Source organism: Cercospora kikuchii, assembly GCF_019650295.1.
Source record: "Cercospora kikuchii DNA, contig_00004, whole genome shotgun sequence".
Classification (NCBI taxonomy): Eukaryota; Fungi; Ascomycota; class Dothideomycetes; order Mycosphaerellales; family Mycosphaerellaceae; genus Cercospora; species Cercospora kikuchii.
Window position 1 is genome coordinate 3,916,501 of NW_025408585.1, and position 17,857 is coordinate 3,934,357.

General features: G+C 53.2%; 9 protein-coding genes across 9 annotated transcripts; 6 read left to right on the forward strand and 3 right to left on the reverse strand.

The window, feature by feature from the left end:
* Nucleotides 1–436: 436 nt before the first annotated feature.
* Nucleotides 437–1,945, reverse strand: CKM354_000774400 (uncharacterized protein; the record flags this gene model as incomplete). Its single annotated transcript, XM_044803101.1, has 1 exon — nt 437–1,945. The coding sequence occupies one exon, from the start codon at nt 1,943–1,945 to the stop codon at nt 437–439; it is 1,509 nt and encodes a 502-aa protein (XP_044659036.1).
* A 785-nt stretch (nt 1,946–2,730) lies between these two features.
* On the forward strand, nt 2,731–4,013 carry CKM354_000774500 (uncharacterized protein; the record flags this gene model as incomplete). The annotated part of the gene is made up of 2 exons (XM_044803102.1): nt 2,731–3,831; nt 3,888–4,013. The coding sequence occupies 2 exons, from the start codon at nt 2,731–2,733 to the stop codon at nt 4,011–4,013; spliced, it is 1,227 nt and encodes a 408-aa protein (XP_044659037.1).
* A 1,013-nt stretch (nt 4,014–5,026) lies between these two features.
* On the forward strand, nt 5,027–6,525 carry CKM354_000774600 (uncharacterized protein; the record flags this gene model as incomplete). The annotated part of the gene is made up of 3 exons (XM_044803103.1): nt 5,027–5,351; nt 5,407–5,694; nt 5,756–6,525. The coding sequence occupies 3 exons, from the start codon at nt 5,027–5,029 to the stop codon at nt 6,523–6,525; spliced, it is 1,383 nt and encodes a 460-aa protein (XP_044659038.1).
* A 508-nt stretch (nt 6,526–7,033) lies between these two features.
* On the forward strand, nt 7,034–9,439 carry CKM354_000774700 (uncharacterized protein; the record flags this gene model as incomplete). Its single annotated transcript, XM_044803104.1, has 1 exon — nt 7,034–9,439. The coding sequence occupies one exon, from the start codon at nt 7,034–7,036 to the stop codon at nt 9,437–9,439; it is 2,406 nt and encodes an 801-aa protein (XP_044659039.1).
* A 154-nt stretch (nt 9,440–9,593) lies between these two features.
* CKM354_000774800 (uncharacterized protein) lies at nt 9,594–10,790 on the reverse strand (the record flags this gene model as incomplete). Its single annotated transcript, XM_044803105.1, has 1 exon — nt 9,594–10,790. One exon carries the CDS (start codon nt 10,788–10,790, stop codon nt 9,594–9,596), a length of 1,197 nt encoding a protein of 398 aa, XP_044659040.1.
* Nucleotides 10,791–10,991: 201 nt separating this feature from the next.
* Nucleotides 10,992–11,597, forward strand: CKM354_000774900 (uncharacterized protein; the record flags this gene model as incomplete). Its single annotated transcript, XM_044803106.1, has 3 exons — nt 10,992–11,078; nt 11,133–11,403; nt 11,455–11,597. 3 exons carry the CDS (start codon nt 10,992–10,994, stop codon nt 11,595–11,597), a joined length of 501 nt encoding a protein of 166 aa, XP_044659041.1.
* A 919-nt stretch (nt 11,598–12,516) lies between these two features.
* On the reverse strand, nt 12,517–13,440 carry CKM354_000775000 (uncharacterized protein; the record flags this gene model as incomplete). The annotated part of the gene is made up of 1 exon (XM_044803107.1): nt 12,517–13,440. One exon carries the CDS (start codon nt 13,438–13,440, stop codon nt 12,517–12,519), a length of 924 nt encoding a protein of 307 aa, XP_044659042.1.
* A 527-nt stretch (nt 13,441–13,967) lies between these two features.
* On the forward strand, nt 13,968–14,933 carry CKM354_000775100 (uncharacterized protein; the record flags this gene model as incomplete). The annotated part of the gene is made up of 3 exons (XM_044803108.1): nt 13,968–14,007; nt 14,067–14,160; nt 14,216–14,933. 3 exons carry the CDS (start codon nt 13,968–13,970, stop codon nt 14,931–14,933), a joined length of 852 nt encoding a protein of 283 aa, XP_044659043.1.
* Nucleotides 14,934–16,538: 1,605 nt separating this feature from the next.
* CKM354_000775200 (uncharacterized protein) lies at nt 16,539–17,550 on the forward strand (the record flags this gene model as incomplete). Its single annotated transcript, XM_044803109.1, has 2 exons — nt 16,539–17,279; nt 17,344–17,550. The coding sequence occupies 2 exons, from the start codon at nt 16,539–16,541 to the stop codon at nt 17,548–17,550; spliced, it is 948 nt and encodes a 315-aa protein (XP_044659044.1).
* Nucleotides 17,551–17,857: the final 307 nt, after the last annotated feature.

The window sequence follows — 17,857 nt, forward strand, 5'->3', positions numbered from 1 at the left end:
CGCGGGCATGTTTGAGGTTTAGAGCTTTGTTTGCTTTCGCGCCACCTTCAGTTGAGAGTCCTCAGCTTTGCGCCACCTGAGGCACTGGCTCGCTCAATTTTGGGTTGTAGATGTGAGCGCACAACTTGCCCGCGATCTTCGTCTGCAGAATTTGGTCGTTGCGTTAAGACACCGCGAGGCTTGTGTGGACTACTACTAAGATCAGCGGAAAGAACTGGAAGAAAGCACCTTGTACGGTCGTCTGCACCATTGAAGACCAATGTCGTATGAGCTTTTTCTACACCAACGGGGTAGCAGCTGTTTGCTTGTAATGAGCCACTGCCCATAGACTCCATGCACTAAAGGAGGTGACTTACTGCAATGTCCCATATTCCGTGCCCTGTGCTCCTCAGCTCGCCAATTTCGCACTTCAGAGACTCAGTCTTTGTCGATCCATCTACAACTCCACGCCTTCTTCCTGCACCAGCCGCAAGGTCTCGTCGCCCTCCTCCCACCACTTGTCGAGAACTTTTAGCCCCCGTCGCGCCATCCCTGCATCGCGGTTCCGATAGACTGAGTCGATGTATCGCACATCAGGTGGTGAAAGCAAGAAGCGTTTCGGTCCATTGTGGAATTCTTCATAGCTCATGCCCTGGTACTGCTCCGCCACATTCTTTGCCAAACGCTCTCGGACAGCGTGCATAGCTTTCTTCAAATGCAGACCGGCTTTGACCTCGTCTCTGGACTTACCACCTTTGACGAGCGGGTCGACTTTGAACCACACGAGAGTCGGATTGGAAATGACGGCTTCAGTTATGTTGAGCAGATCTTCGCAGGTCATGGGAGTGTAGCCGATGTTGAGATATCGCAGTCCCGTGCCTTGGCCACAAATGATCAAGTCATGTAGAGATGTGGCGAACTCTTCGCCCTCGAGCCAGTTGAAGCGCACGTCCAGATCCTCAGTTGCGTAGGACTGCCCGATGTCAATTGTCTGTAGAGTCGGATGTCCCTTGATAGCATCGAGGAGTATGGCGGTAGTGGAACCAGTGAGCCCGCAGGATTGTAGGGCAAGACGCTGTAACGTACGAGACTCTTTCACACCGTCTGCCAGGAGTGCGATAGCTTCGCCAATGGGGTTGCAGGAAAGGTACAGCGATTCGAGCTCGCTGTGCCTCAGGTACTTGCCAATCTCAGTCAAAGCTTCAGCCCCAATGCCAGAGGCGTTGAGGTAGACGTTTCGAAGCGCGATCGGCTTTCCGTGACCATTCAGCAAGTTGAAGAGCTTTGCTACTCCTTCATTTCCAAGGTTCGTCTGATCCAAGTCCAGAGTGCGCAATGCAGGGGACTGCGTGCAAAGCCGCGCAAGTGCCTCTGCAGAGTCCGGACCGAGAGGATTGCGCTTGAGCCATACATTCGTGATGACGGGAGACTTGACCATGGCCTCAACAAGTGCTTCGAGACCGCGTGGGTCGATACAATTGCCCGCGAGATACCACGTCTCGTACTGATCAGGACGCTCTTCGATGAATTTGGCAAGCTCACGCGCGCCTTGCGGGCCGACGATGTTATTGCCCAGAAGGAAGTGTTTGCCACTGGCGTAAGAACGAAGCGCGTTCATCAGATCGCCAATATTCGGTGGCCCAGTGACCATCTTGCACAAGTCGATGCGGCCGTCATTGTAGGCCACGCCTTTGGAGAACTCCAGCAGGTCAACTTCCGCGTGTCCAGGCTCATGCATCACCTCGGGCTTCTCGCCAGTTGCATCACCGCGGAGGTAGTTGAAAAACGGCGCAAGAGATGCTTTGTCGCTTATTTGGACCGGCATGGGGAGTGATGGTGGTCCCTCATATGAGAGAGGGTCGGAAAGTGGTTGCCATGGACCTTGACGGGTAATGCGGTCTGGCCATCGCTTCGATGCAGGCTCCGTGGCCTCGAGATTGGAGAATTCTTCAGTCGGCGATGCCATGATGAGCTTAGCACTGCTTCGTGTTAGGTGTTTGATGAAGCTGACGGTCAAGTTGGCGCTGAAGGAAAGATGGTGCCGCTTTTGAGTAACAAGTGATTGTGGCTAGACAGCAATTTGTGATGACTCGTGTCCTGAGTCACCCAATCTGGTGGGAATGGTGAATGCTGTGGACCAAGTATGCTCCGACATGTGACGGGTTTAGTCCATACCAGGACCCACAAGGCTGGTGTGAAGCATGCGCATGCAGTTCAGTGCCTTCTTGCGTCTTGTGCTGCTACTCCCTAGAAGTTCATGGCATTCGAATACTCTTGCGACTACGGTTGCCTCCTATCATGCCTTTGTTTGTGCTTTGCCCTTGGAGTCATAGTGTCACTTTCCACCGGTCGTGCTGAGGCTGTAAGAACATGCCGAGCTCGAGCTTGCCAAGGTCCGTTGTTTGGCAGCTCCTCGAAGAGAAGAACCAACGCGCACACACAATGACAGTTTTGTCTGGCCGGCCTGGCAGGAGTCGAGGAGAAGTCTTGCGGACAATGTGAAGTGTGGTGCAGGTGTGAGAGTTGGCAGGAAGAGACGAGGTTTCGTCACGTCTTGTCAAGTGGGGAGCTCCTGTACGAACGCCATTGATCCGAGGATGTGTGGCTATACAAACACGTCTCGAACCGCTCCGTTCCGCCAACAACCACAGTCCTACACGTACATCCTTTCGTATTTCGCTATAGCTCGATGCGTACCACATACAGATACAGTACGCTAGTATTGGTTCCAGCCCAGTGCGACACGCCACCATGTCCGTCTTATCGAGCTCCATGAAGCTTCCGACCACGAGAAACGCCCTACTATCACTCCCGCCTTCATTACGTTCCGCAGTATACGCAGCCGCTCAGACACGATGGCAGTCTACGATACAGCCCAAAGAACACCCGCGAACAGCCATCTTCTTCCCCGGCCAAGGTGTACAACGCGTGGGCATGACGGCGGACTGGATAGAGGCGTTTCCTCGAACAGTCAAGCCACTATTAGAGCAAATGGATGAGACGCTAAAGCAGCCTTTATCGAGAATAATAGAAGAGGGGCCGAACAGCAAATTGACAGCGACGGAGAATGCACAGCCGGCGATTATGTGGACATCATTGATTGTGCTACGAGTGCTGGAGCAGGAATTCGGCTTCAAGCTTGCTGATCGCGTGGATGTGACGCTGGGTCATTCACTTGGCGAGTTCGCTGCGCTGGTCGCAGGCGGCTATCTACGTGATTTGGACGCGCTCAAGCTGGTGAGACGAAGAGCAGAGAGCATGGCAAAGTGCAGCAAGGAAGCGAAAGAGGAGGTGGGCATGATCGCACTCGTATGCGAGGCAGATCGATTACAAGGCATGGTGGAAGCTATACACAGCTTCCTCGGACACACATCAGAAGGTGCGAAGACGGACAGCCATTCGGACACAGATCTGCCACCTGTACAGCAGGTCCTGATCGCGAACGTCAATTCGAAGAACCAGATCGTGCTGTCTGGTGGCATTAAAAGGATCAACGAATTGATGACCCATCTTAGGCAGTTTGGGGGTCACGATCCCAGAGCTGTGCGGCTGAGCTCTGACAGTCCTTTCCACAGCCCGCTCATGAAGCCGGCAGCAGAGCTCATGAAGAAGCTCCTATACCAGCCTTCGCCTACACACAAAGACCAGGACTTCGTCGTATGGCCAGGCTTGATGCCTTGCATCAGCAACGTGTCTGCAAGGCCCTTCCAGAACAAGGACCAGCTCAAGGATCTGCTTGCAAGGCAGTGTGTGGAAACTGTTCTTTGGCATGACAGTATTGTGTACCTGCATCAAGAGGAGAAGGTGAAACGATGGATAGGAATTGGGCCTGGAAAAGTTGGTCGCAACCTGGTGAGTGCATCATGGTGTGGTCGTTCGCTTCCATCAGCAAGCTAATGTTCGTGCAGGTCGGCAAGGAAGTCGGTATGCGCGGCGCTGTTCGTGGCGGGGGAGTGTGGGGAGTCACCTCTCCCAAGGAGATTGAGGAGTTTCTCCGCGACTTCGATTCGACCGAGAATATGCAGGAGGAGTAGCATCCGTGAGCGGCTCTGGTTGAACATACTAATGCCACCTCACAAAGTTAGCATAGATGCGGTCAGTCAACGATCGAGCACAGATGCTATACTGGCCACAGGAACGATCGTTGATGGGAGGTTGAGACCTCAAGGTTCATGCACATAGAGGTGCATCTGGACGGAAGCAAAGAACGTGGCTCCACAGACCACGGCTTGTGTCGAAGACTTTTCTACGCGGAGTTGCGATGTAGAGCCAAGACACAACGCGCAGCGAGAGTAGTCAATACCGCGTGTCATGGCACAGATTGTCGGCGGCCTCTGCGGACTCGGAGTCCCGCATCAAATTCCTCGTTTTCCCGAAAGCAGTTGGCGAATTCGCGCTGGCAGATGGAGCCCGCGTGCTCTCATCCCACATCCGCCGATCTCGGGCTCATCAAGCATCGATGGAGCAGAAAGCTTGGCTTCCCTGCATTGCGACGCCGGCGCTCCCTGGCGCAAGGAATCCAATCACAAGCTCACAGCTCTTATCGCTCGCCTCTTTATCAGACTCTCGCGACCAAAAAAATGACATGCACCACCCTCTGCGCTGCTGTACGCGCTCTTACGTCGCCTGCAGAATCGACGCGGATGGGGCAAACAAATTATGCTGGAGTGGGTGCTGCGGCAAGCTGTCTGGCAATGGCCCATCCACTGCAATCGTCCGATTCTGCCTGGCCAGCTGGGATCCGCGCTCTTCCACGGCGCCGTTGACGTGTTGGAATCGAGCAATAGCATGGTTTGGCTACTGCTGTGAGAGGGTCCAGCCTGAGAGATTGCGCGGTAGGCGCGACGATGGGGTGAAGCAGAACCGGATAAGTTCACCTCACCTCTGCTCTTCAGCTTGTTTTCGCCTCACTTCTTTCTTCTTCACTTCTCCTCCATCTCGAACGTGACTCTTCCATATCTGAGTCACCGAATCCTCTAAATATCAATCTCGAACACATTTACCGATCACTGACACCGAACATCCTCGACCGAGCATATCCGCAACCATGACTACCAACAATGTCTCCGAGCCCGAGTTCGAGCAGGCCTACAAAGAGCTAGCTTCCACACTTGAGAACAGCTCTCTCTTCGAGAAACACCCTGAATACAAGACCGCTCTCAAGGTCGCAGCTATCCCAGAGCGCGTGATTCAATTCAGAGTCGTTTGGGAAGACGACAAGGGCGAATGCCAGGTCAACCGCGGTTTCCGTGTGCAATACAACTCTGCTCTTGGTCCATACAAGGGCGGTCTCAGATTCCACCCATCTGTGAACCTCTCGATCTTGAAGTTCTTGGGCTTTGAGCAGATCTTCAAGAATGCTCTCACTGGGTGTACGTGCATTCAATTATCGGATCGAGGAGAAACGTTGCTAATGAATGTGTACAGTGTCAATGGGAGGTGGCAAGGGTGGCGCTGACTTCGATCCCAAGGGCAAGTCAGACAACGAGATTCGCAAGTTCTGCGTCTCTTTCATGCGCGAGTTGAGCAAGCACATTGGTGCGGACACGGATGTGCCAGCTGGTGATATCGGTGTCTCTCCACGAGAAATCGGTTGGATGTTTGGCACATACCGCGCTGAGCGCAACCGATGGGAGGGTGTCTTGACCGGCAAAGGTGGCAGCTGGGGTGGATCACTGATCCGTCCTGAGGCTACTGGTTACGGTCTTGTCTACTGTAAGCTTTCCCAACACTGCATGTCTTAGTCTTGTGATCGGAAACTGACATCAGTATGCAGACGTCCAGCACATGATCCAATACGCCTCTGGAGGCAAGGAGTCCTTCCAAGGCAAGCGCGTCGCGATCTCCGGCTCTGGAAATGTCGCTCAATACGCTGCCCTCAAGGCCATTGAGCTCGGCGCTACTATCGTCTCCCTCTCCGACAGCAAGGGCGCCATCATCGCAACCGAAGGCGAGGACATCACTCCCGAAGTCGTCAACTACATCGCCGACCTTAAAGTCAAGCGCAAGTCTCTCACCGCACTGTCCGAGAGCACAGAATACAAGGACAAGTACAAGTACATCGAGGGTGCACGCCCATGGGTCCACGTTGGCAAAGTCGACGTTGCACTGCCATGTGCTACACAGAACGAGATCTCTGGTGAGGAGGCTGAGGCGCTTGTCGCTGCTGGTTGCAAGTTCACGGCCGAGGGATCGAACATGGGCTCGACTCAAGAGGCCATTAATGTTTTCGAAGCTTCGCGAAAGGAGAAGAAGACTGATGGAATCTGGTACGGACCTGGAAAGGCTGCCAATGCCGGTGGTGTTGCCGTTTCTGGTCTCGAGATGGCACAGAACTCTGCACGATTGAGCTGGACATCTGAGGAGGTGGACCAGAAGCTCAAGGGTATCATGGAGGCTGCTTTCAAGAACTGCCTTGAGACTGCGAAGGAGTATGTTCCAGCTGGTGATGGCGAGCTGCCTTCATTGGTCGCTGGCGCGAACATTGCTGGTTTCAGCAAGGTTGCTGCTGCTATGCGTGACCAGGGCGACTGGTGGGCATACTAGACTCTTCTCTTTCACTGGCGTGTTGAGGATTGGAGATGAATGGATGATACCACGGATACAGAGAGATATGTAAATAGGACACAGCGACAGGCGTTCTGGGAGAGCGAGTCTTTCGATAGAGAGCTTGAAAATGAAATGTTATGAACATATCTGGGAGGTTCATGATATGTAACACTCCGAGAGGTGAGTCTGATCAGCTGGTGGCGTTCTTGGCTAAGGCTCTTGCAGCCTGCTGCTCAGCCTTGCGCAGGAAGCCACCTTCGGCCGCAGTCGTGCACTGCCGCAGTCGCGACTTGCATTTCTCGAACATCACGAAAATATCGTTCGTAGACCGCAAACAGATGGAGTACAACTTTACGAATACCGCACCTCTGCGCGATGACTAATGATCTCAAGAACAGACAGAGCCCCAGTCAATTTGTAAAAGAGCAAGCTCGGAGAGTCGCTGAACGCATATACAGAGACGCTCACTATATTCACAAATCATTGCTGACATTTGTCTTCTTTGATGGAGCCGATTCCCGTAAGAGAAAGAAGAATACGTGCACTGCCAGATGACAAGTGGGATGTGGAACCAGAAGAATGGACCTTGCCAATCTACACTTCAAGACCTCTCTGCTCTACTGGCGATTTATGCATCATCTGCGACGAAAACCTCCCGCACATGCTGGATTTCACGAAACTCATCGATCAAGAGCCAGAATTGGATTTCGGGTGGCTAGACTGCATCTCGGCCACTAAAAGCTGTGCTCTGTGTCAATTCATTGCAGAAATGGCGGAACATACGGGAGACTTGGATCTGGGCTCGTACCACGCATATAACAGGGTCCACTGTACAATAGTGCCCGGTTCTGTCGGTGAGGGTCCTCCTCGTGCTTTGCGTACTCAATGGACTTTCTTGCTCGAGCTGCACTCGCTGGAGGAAGCAGTGAGTGACAAAGGAGGTATCAGTGTTTGGATCCAGAGTCAAGACCCAGTGCTTGCTTCCTTCGCTCTGGATCAGAAGTCTTTGCTAGACTTGCGAAAATACGACGCAGGCTTGTCAGATGACACGATCGAATCATTCGATTTCGGACGAAAAATTGCAGACGATGTTCATCCGACTTTTCTAAAAACCTGCTATGACATCTGTCAGCAGCATTACGGTTCCAAGTGTCAGATTTTGGATGCCTGGACGCAATTTTCGGGTGGTAGGGAAATGACGACACAGCCGAGCCTTCGTTATCTTCGGGTGATCGATACAGAGTTATTGAAGTTAGTGTATCTGCCAGATGGAGCAGATTTTGTTGCTTTGTCGTATACTTGGTCTGCTGTGCCGTGCATAGCACTTCTCGAAACCACAGAGGAACGTCTCTTCGGAACCATAGAGCTGGAAAAGCTTCCGCATACTATTAGGGATTCGATCCAGGTCGTGCGGTATATTGGCGAGAGATATCTCTGGGCAGATCGACTTTGCATTATGCAAGATTCCCCCAAGGACAAAGCCACGCAGCTCGCACAGATGGATCGGATATATCTCCAGGCAACCCTGACCATTGTCGCTGCAGCTTCTGGGGCAGATGGCGTAGACAAAGGCCTTCCTGGCGTCCGTAAAGGCACGAGATCAGTGCGACAACCTACAGCTACTATTCGACAACATGTGCAGTTTACGCACGTGATAGCAGATAGAGTAGACGCACACGTCAAGCAGTCACACTGGGCTACACGAGCATGGACTTATCAAGAGCAGATAATGTCCAGACGACAGCTGGTCTTTTTTCAACAGCAAGTTGCGTTCGTCTGTCAGCAAGAAACGTTCACGGAAGATCATATTAGCGGAGACTACCTTCTCGATCCAACAGGGCAAGTAGCCGCGGCTAGGCAGAATGACGGGGCCCTTGCGACTGACCGTACCACCATCGACACATCTTATCATCACGATGGAGTGGTGGGTGATTACACGCAACGACGAATGTCCGATTGCACAGATGTATTGAATGCAATCAATGGTTTGCTTCGCATCATCACCAAAGCGAACGGAGAGAAATTTCTCTGTGGTTTACCTATGTCGCGTTTGGTGACGGACTGGCTCGTCTGGAGACCCACTGGTTACAGTGAACGTCGGTGCTCGATGGATCTTCCATTTCTGCCTTCTTGGACGTGGGCAGGCTGGATAGGTCACGTGGTTTACGATCCGGAGATACACGGAGAGTGTGAGGAGCTTGTGGAAGGAGAGTATGCTGTGATTGTTCCGGCGGTCCAAAAAGGAGAGGAGAGAAATGAGGAAGCGGGACCGCCTGATCTCATTGAACTTCGTCCGGCAGAGGTCGATGATGACATCGATCTTCTGTTCCATCACTCTTGCCTTCAGCGGGCCAGACTTCGCTTCTTCGCACCAACCGCCACAGCGCATCTCGCGCCGACATTGTGGGGGTTTCCGTACCGAATATTGTGCTCGGACCTTCCCGAAACAGTTTCCCGCGCTCACCAAGTTTTCCTTAACTCCTCCTTCGCCGGCCTCATATTTCCTCACATTCCCGCCAGTACCTCCGTTTCAGATCTGCTCTCCCAAGTATTGGACTTTCGCAGGACCCTGGACTATCAGCGCGGCGAGCAACTCCGAGAAATCGAACTTGTCGCTCTCTCAGAAGCCCCTCGGCCATGGGCTATTTTCTACCCTTGTCATCCAGACCACGAAGATGCATCGGAGAATTATTTTTACCTAGATGAAGAAGGGGAGAAGCAGAGCCATGTGCCGTTTGATCCTGAAGTTTGGAACGGTGTTGAGGAAGGGGGCCGCGTGGTGAATGTCTTGATGATTGAGTGGGATCACATTGAAGGATGTATGGTGGCGCGGAGGACGGGAGTGGGTCAAGTGCATCGCGATGCGTGGGAGATGGCTGGGCCAAAAGTGCGGGAGATCGTGCTGGGTTGATCGACTGCTTAGGGCGAGTGTCGTAACGTAGTTCGTAAGGGGATGTCTGCCGACCTGCCATGGCTTTGAAATCGTTAGAAGTGAAATTGACTGGGTTTCAGAAATGCTGAGTCCTGATATTCGAAATTCCCGCCTGTGATTACGAACAAACTGCTTAAGCCTTGGTCTTCCTCTTCTTCGTCTTCTCGGTCGTGGTCTTGACCTCTCCACTCTTGGCCTTCCTCTTCGTCGTCTTCTCTGCAACAACCGCTTTCCCCTTCGCTCCATTCTCGACAGCCGCAACAACGGTTTCTTCTACAATCGGTGCTTCCTCCTCAGCATTCTTGATCGCTTTCTTAGACTTCTTCGCCTCAGCTCCGCCCTTCGCCTGTTCAATCTCTTTCGGCGCCGACACGGCCTCGACACCCTTCACATCAGGCATATCGAAATCGTATCCCATCTCAGCCAGCTTTGCAGCCTTCTCTTTCCGCCTCTCACTCTCGCGAGTGATGCGCTTCTCCCAGCCTTCTCGATCCGTGCCCTTCCTCAACCTCGAGCCCTCAATCCTGTTCCTTGGCCGTGCCTTGCCATTGCCCTTCACAGCTTTCGCACCCTTCCAGATGCCCTCTTTGACCTGCTCCGGTGGTACGCGCTTACATTGCAGAATGTGTCCGAACATCAAGTATTTGTCCATGGTCTTGACCACGATATCCGCGACTGTCGAAGCAGCGAACTCAACGAACGCGTAGTGCTTGCTCTTTCCCGTCTTCTTATTGCGTGCCAGGCGGAGATTCGTCACATCGCCGAATTGCGCCAAATATGCGCGCAGCTGTTTCTCGTAAAAGCCGTGTGGAAGACGAGACATGTAGACAACGCCCGGTGTGGCTTCTGGATCTGCAGTGCCGTCTTTCTTCGGCTTGATCCTCGAGATCTTCAACTCGCGCGCAATCTCTTTCTCGGTCTTCGGCAGTGCAGGTAGCTTCTCGATGGGAATACCATCCTGATCGCGATCGACATCATCTTCGTCTTCAGATTCGTCGGAGGAGAAGCCAGCGAGGAGAGCTGCGGTTTGGTCTGGGGTGAGCTCTGCGCCGCCATCGGATTCGTCGTCGGCTTCCGCTGCGACGGGCTCTTCTTCCACGACGACCTCTTCAACAGCCTTCTTAGCTGGCTTGCCACTCTTCTTCTCTTTCGTCGGCTTCTCGGTGACGGTCGTCTCGACTTTGGTGGTTTTGCTGCCCTTGAGAGCAGACTTCGCGGGCGAAGGTCGGTCTGCGGATTTGTTCACAACGGCAGTGGTTTTCACCTTCTTGGCGATAGGTTCGACATTGTCGCCCGACTTGCGCTTCTTTCCCTTGGTATCTGCTGACATTGTTGCTGTACAATAAGTGGTGTCAAGGGGACAGAATGAGGTTGGTTGCTTGAAGCTCGAGATTATTTTCCAAAAATCGAACGAAACTTTGCCGACGGGCGAAAGTGGTGGGACGCTAAGGGACGCGACTTGCCTCGATCACATGAAAGATTGTTGACCTCACTCTTGTTGACTTTGACTTTTCGTTCCTCTTCTGCCATCATGGCGAACCGAGAACTGACGCATGATGAGCTGTGGGATGATTCGGCGCTTGTGAATTCCTGGAATGATGCCTTTGAGGAATACAAGGTATGCGGCACGCGACTCCATGCGAATGGACTGCTTGACTGACATGCATCATAGAAATATCACAGTTTAGCACAGAAAGGAGAGAAGGTCGAAGTCGCGCAAGAATCCGAATCAAAAGCACCTGTACTCTCCAAAGCAGCCGCATACCTGAACGCAAATGGCACATCGAAATCTTCTCCAGCCGCTCCCATCAACTTCGCCCCTTCAAAAGAATCATCTCAGCCCACCCCAAACCAGCTTCCGTCAGTCACAGCAACAGTTCCTCGACCTCCTCCTGCTGGCCCTCCAGGTCTCGCCAGTCTCCCACAAGCCCTCATAGGTGGCGGTAAGTTGAGTCATGCTTTCCCCCGTCGGCACAAAACTGACTCGCCAACAGCACAAAACGAAGACCTCAAGAATATCATGATGTCGTGGTACTACGCAGGCTACTACACCGGCCTCTACGAAGGCCAACAGAAAGCTTGGGCAGAAATGCAGGAAAGTATGCAAGCGCAACAGCAGCAGCAGGAGGGCGAATGAGGTCTTTCGCCTTCGTTCCAAAGAAATCCGTGCGATCGGGGGCAGTGCCAGAAGCACATCTTCAGCACCACATATTTCTGACGGTCATCGAAGCAACGGGAAGCACATGTCATTGCTGTAAGTAGCTCGTCGGGAACCACAAGAATCATAGCTGATCAATGTGGACAGAAGCTCACCTTTCAAGGCCGTGGTTCAGGAGCGTCACCATATCGCGGTTGCAAGCTATCGTCCCGCTACAGTCTGGCGCTTCGTGCAAATACAGCAGCCGATGCTAGCCTTCGGCTGTGTCCAAAGCTGATAAGAAGGACGCAGACGCCAGTGGAAGCGTGGCTATGATGGGCCGGGCGATGTGTACCGCAAGCAAGCAACGAGCGGTCGAAAGCACGCGAATGGGAGCTTAGAAGGAGACTGGTGGAGCATGAAAGAGAGCCAATGCGAAATTTTGTGTCTCATTTACACGTGACGATCGTATCTACACATAAACTTTGGGCTCTCTGGCCGAATCATGCACATTTAATGCATGCACACCAACAATGAAAGAGCGCCTTTGTCATCACCGTGACCGCCATCCTCTCGGCACCTCGCTATGCTGAGAACTGTCAAAAGAACGCCAACAACTTTAGTGCAGTAGAAGAGCGGGTCCACTTCAAGGACCGCGCAGTCGCATGACGAAGTGATATCGTGGGTGTAGGAGTGACCACGGACTTGGTGAGTGAGCACACGCTCGCGTTGATCGTGGAGAGGAAGCATTGCGTGGGGAATTTTGGAGTCGTTTTTCGGCATTTTCGTGACCATAGCTTCCAGGAATGGGCTTCACCCGATCAAGGTCGTCGAATACAGACCTCTTCTTGTCGTACAGGGCGACCGAACCGCCACTGCTCTGCGTCCAGTCCACCGGCCTAGCTTTGTCATGTTCCTTCTATTTCACGACCAGAGCAGCCGATGGCACCAGACCTGCTTCTTTCAGCGTTAGACCAAAGTCCTCGTAGCTCCATGTCTTCCTCGGGAAGGCTTGCGTGAAGCTTGTGACATCGGTGCCTTTCTCGTGCTTGATAGCCTCTGCAACTTCGAATAGCGTTGTCTCGGCCGGCATCGTCTTCATGACGTTGCCTGATGGGGTCTGAAGCCGCAGACGTGCTTCACTGTGGTTTACCACCTTGGCAGGAGCAGCCGCAGCAGCAGCGCCAGAAGGAGCAGTCGCAGCACCGGGGTTGTACGCGGCAGGGTTCTCGCGCATCCGCTTCTCTTCTTCGATCTTGGCCTTGCGAGCAGCCTTGTCAGCTTCGATCTTGTCCTTGATTCGCTTCTTCGCAGCGATATCATCAGCCTTCTCCTGTCGCTTCTTTGCCGCTTCCTTGATCTGCTCCTTCCGCGCGAGCTCCTCCTTGGCATCGTCCGACTCTTTGGTGTGCTTCCGGCGAATCTCTTCGTTCCGCTTCTGTTCCTTCTTCTCCTCGACGGCTTGCTTGGCCTTTCTCTCCGCGGCCTTCTCGCGCAGCTCTGCGAGCTTAGCCTTCTTTTCCTCTTCAGTCAAGGGTGCGATCTCCTCCGTTGACTCAGCGAAGTCCGTATGCCCAGACTTCTCTGCGTGGAATTGTGCCTGTGCCATCGATCGGAACTTCTTCTGGCACTCGTTGCAAATCATAGATCGTGCAGTTTCGCCTGCCTCCAATTGCGGTGCCTCAGCGTCTTCGGCCTCGTCAGCCTTGAGCTGCTCGATGCTGCGGTCGGCGTTCTTGTCGAGCCAGTCTATGGCACCTTGCAGATTGCCGCCTTTCTTCAGAGCCATTTGGGACTTCTCCTTGTCGAACCCCATGTCGACGAGGCTGTCGAGATCGCTCATGGTGGCGGTGTTCGAGTTAGGCAGAGGTTGATGGAATGAGGTGTTGCTGGAGAAGTGGGGTCGCGGGCGTGCGATGTTGGATGTCGAGGTGGTAGACGTGGTCGTGAAGGGAAGCTGAGAAATAAAGCACTGCCGCACTCGATGAAAAATGGATGACAGCGGTGAATGTATGGAGAGGCACGGAGCGGAGTGGGCCGAGAAGACAGTGGTTTGCATGTGAGAGCTACCAAGCACAGCGCGAGTGAAGCAGCGGCAAACCGGGCGACGTCACCAGGGCCGGGGGCAGCAGTCAAGGAAGCTGACACCTTCGCTTTCGATAACACCACCCACATATACCTTATCGCCCTACCAACTCCAACGTTGCCTGACGTCGCCGCGCCGTTCTCCTGTTACACACGTACAACACCCACCACCGGCCAGCCGATCACCGCCGACCACGTGCAGCGCCTATACCACGGCCTCGGCCCTCCCCAACCACCCACTGGACTGCCGGCTACCGACGTAACAACACCACAAATCTCGCAAACATGTCGGTGGATTTGACGCCGCAGGAGCTGGGCTTCAAGCGTTCGTCTTGCACCTTATGCCCGTTCGAGGCGTTCCGCAAAACTGACAATGCGCCCCAGGCCCCTTCACCCACGAAGTCAGCCAGGTCCTCCGCCTGCACAACCCCAATAGCGATCCTGTCGCCTTCAAAGTCAAGACTACCGCGCCCAAGCAGTATGTTTGGATGACATCTAGTATGAGGAGGAAAGGGACACTGATTGCTATACAGGTACTGCGTGCGACCCAACTCCGGCCGCATTGACCCTGGTGGAGATGTCGAAGTTCAAGTGCTCCTCCAGGCTATGAAGGAGGACCCTCCGCTCGACGCACGATGCCGCGACAAGTTCCTAGTGCAGTCCGTGGCCATTGGCGCTGATGTGCAGGTCGCGAACGTCACCCAAGTCTGGGCCAACATCGAGCAGACTGCCAAGTCGAGCATCCAAGAGAAGAAGATTCGCGTGTCTTTCCTCCCAGCAGACGGCAGTGCTGGTGTGGGCGCCGCTGCCTCTCCCTCGCCTGCACCGAACGGAGTCTCCCACCACGACGAGCCCCCGGCATACTCATCGCCCTCACCCGCCGCCGTCACGCCCGCACGCAACTTTGGGTCCTCGAGCTCCAATTTCGAGAAGAGTCCTCCACCTGCAGACGACCTCGCCCAATCGCAATCTACGCTACACTCTGCCACCGCCGCTGTATCCAATGCGACCGGTGTGAGCCAAGCCGAGCTTGAACGACAACTGGCGGCAGCCAATGACACGATCCGAGATCTGCGAGCCAAGGCCGCTGAAGCGACTGGGCTTAGACAGCGCAACGCAGGAGGCAGCACTGCTACCACAACAAAAGGAGCGCCATCGGCCGTCGCCCAACCTGCGCCTGGCGGCGTACCAGTCCAAATCGTGGCAGCAATCGCTCTACTGAGCTTTCTGATTGCCTACCTGTTCTTCTAGTTGCCCTTCTAGGTGGCGATCTACACAACACGAGGTGCGGGATTGTGCAAACATGGCAACGTAACCGTGGCATGAAGAATGACAGCAGAACAAAAGAAAAGTTGAAGCAGGATGCCGGCTTTGCATAAAACAAAAGTGGGCGCATGGAACCCGCTGTGATGCTCGAACGGATCTTGCGCGAGCTGAGAGAAACTCTGCTTGCTCGCTACATTACGCATCCTTGATTTCGAAAGCGTAATGTTTTTCATTGAAGAAGCATGGGCAACCTGGCGAAGGAACGAGAAGAGAAAGAATGATTGAAGGACTTTTTGTCTTTTGTCCTTGGCGGTGCAGGGCCGCTTGACTTGACTGACCTGCTGGTTATGGCTCCTTTTTTCCCTTTGACTACAACGCCTACTACAACAGTAACCGAATTTCCTTTTGAAGCAGATATTGAGATACCGCATGTACCGAATCACGTTCCAGACGAAACACATAAGTGTAGAGCAATTTTTGTTTTCGCGCATCATTACGTTCGCAAGTGCTCGAGTGCCTTTTGACTGTGAATAATGAAGCTTGAGGATGAATGAGCGGCATTGATGGCCCGGTTCGCCAAGATGGGAGCTTCCTACAGCTTCTTCGGACATCTCTTCCTGAGCAACATGCAACCACGTTGTGCAGCAGTGATGGAGGGAAGAGGACGGCTTTACTGGCTGCATCAACGCTCTACGCGAGGCAATGGCCAAAGAGTATCTGTCAACCTGTCAGGCTCGCCTCCAGTCCTGGTCATGCCGCTGTGAGGCACAGCATCTCCACTACCAAGATGATCGAAGATTTCGGCATCTCCGAGAGCTGCAAGACTGAGGCACGTACATGAAAACTACTACTTTCAGTATGGCAATTATGGGGCCCTGGAATATTGTTGGCGACACTCATGCAGGACCAAAGCGCCATCACAGCGTGCCACTGTACAATTGCGCCGCTTGTGCCTTGGTCTGAGCTTGCTATGCCGGAGTATGCGCTCCCGACAACTTGGCGTCTTGAAACGTCTAATGGGATGAGAATTGAGATCTAATGAGCTCTGGCGCTTTAGCCTCTATGCTCAACGACTGCTCATGTCTGCCTTCACCAGGTATTTTTGTCTCAGCATCCAAAGCCCGGACAAGACGAGCAAGTTTATCACCAATCAGCCTGATCTGGTTTCTTAAGGATAACTCGCCAAAAGGCAGCGATGTGCTATGCCCACTGTGGACTCCACAAACACAAAGAAGCAACCCGAAGTGGGTTGCGACCTGCCGCATTACTTTGTCAATGGGCGTATCACTCATCCTGATAGGTCGGAGAAAATTCCATCTCGGTCTACTAAGCTGCACAGGTGCGTTTGACTGTGCATGAGCTAAGGTAATGCTGATCGTCCACCTTGAGCAGAGGCTACCATTCGCAGCTGTAATATGGCCCCGTTGAGGAGGCTGCTGTGCAACAATGCATGAGAACGTCACTATGCTGGCCGGTGCTGTTCATGTAGTTTGCCCACCGACTGCATGTGGAGAATAAAAGAGAAGAGTTCCGCGAGACAAGCCACTTCTCCCAAGTTCCCTCGTCACATACTGACCTATTCCGCCCAACATGAACACTTCATGCGATCCCAGCCCATATTTCTCACTGATCCTACCAAACACCACTGCCAGCAGAGTCTGTGGACTTACCACCACCAACAACACAGCACTCGAGTCTTGCTGCGAAGGCGGCGGTCCCGTCTCAGAGTATCAATGCAAAAAGTACTGCAGCACAAACCTCGAAATCAACGAATTCGTCGATTGTCTGGCTAAAGACCACAACGCGAGCGCTCTGATAGGATTGGGCCCCTTCTGTCAAGACGGCATCAAGAGCAACAACACAAATTCTCTCTCCGGCGATCAAAGATCCGCTGCATCCGGACGACTTGTCAAAACAAAATCAATTCTCTGGCTCCTCCTCCTAAGCTTCACAGCATTCGCCAACAGCGAAACCATCCCGTCACTTTCCACCACCAAAAATCTCACACCTCGACAGGAACAATCCAGTTCCAGCTGCTCAATAGATCTACATGCGAATTACACGACAATCCGGAACTCGCGCAAGATCAGTGCGGATATGGAGTGCAGCGATGACACATATTGCACGCAGAACTTCGCTGTTGAAACAGACATACTCCAGAACAACCGGACCATCAACGGCACTTCAGCTGCTGAGACTCAGTACGATGAATTTTTCGAGATGCTCCAGACCAGGACGGATCGCCAGTTTCCAGCTCTGAGCAGTGTCCAGCTGAGCTACGATTTTCTGGTTGGACCTGGAAGCTTTTGGGTAGATTTCACACCACATGCGGTACGTTGGTGCTTTCCATTCTGTGGCGCCGCATAGTGAAATGCTAACATGTTCTATCAATCAGTGGTGCGTCAATGGCACTGTTTCAGACTGTGCTGGTGTTGGTGAAAGCGATGATCCCACGCCTGTGACCGCGTGTGGGCCGCTGTTTGTTTCGGACTACGAAACTTCTGCCAATGCTGGAGACGCATCAACCCAAACCATACAGGGGATCTTGAACGTCGTGGTATGTACTGAGCTGGCTGTAACAAGTGGCGAGTACCGAGACTGATACCCGTACAGTGCTATTAAGCATGATCGGTGGCTTCCACAAACGAATTTCTAATGCCAATAGGTACTTGCCGGAGCGGATGTGGCCTTCATCATTGGAGTTTGGACGTGGAAGGACAGACGATCGGTGTTAAGGGATATGGTCGCTGCGATTAGCCGTGGTCCTGACAACGTTTCCACAAGCACGACGGTCAAAACTCAGGACTCATTCGAGAGCTGCAGGTATTATGGCTGTTTCTGGTACCAGAAGTCTCATCCGGAGGTAGAGCTGCTGAAATATGGTTCCAGCATGTTGTATTGAGCACGTC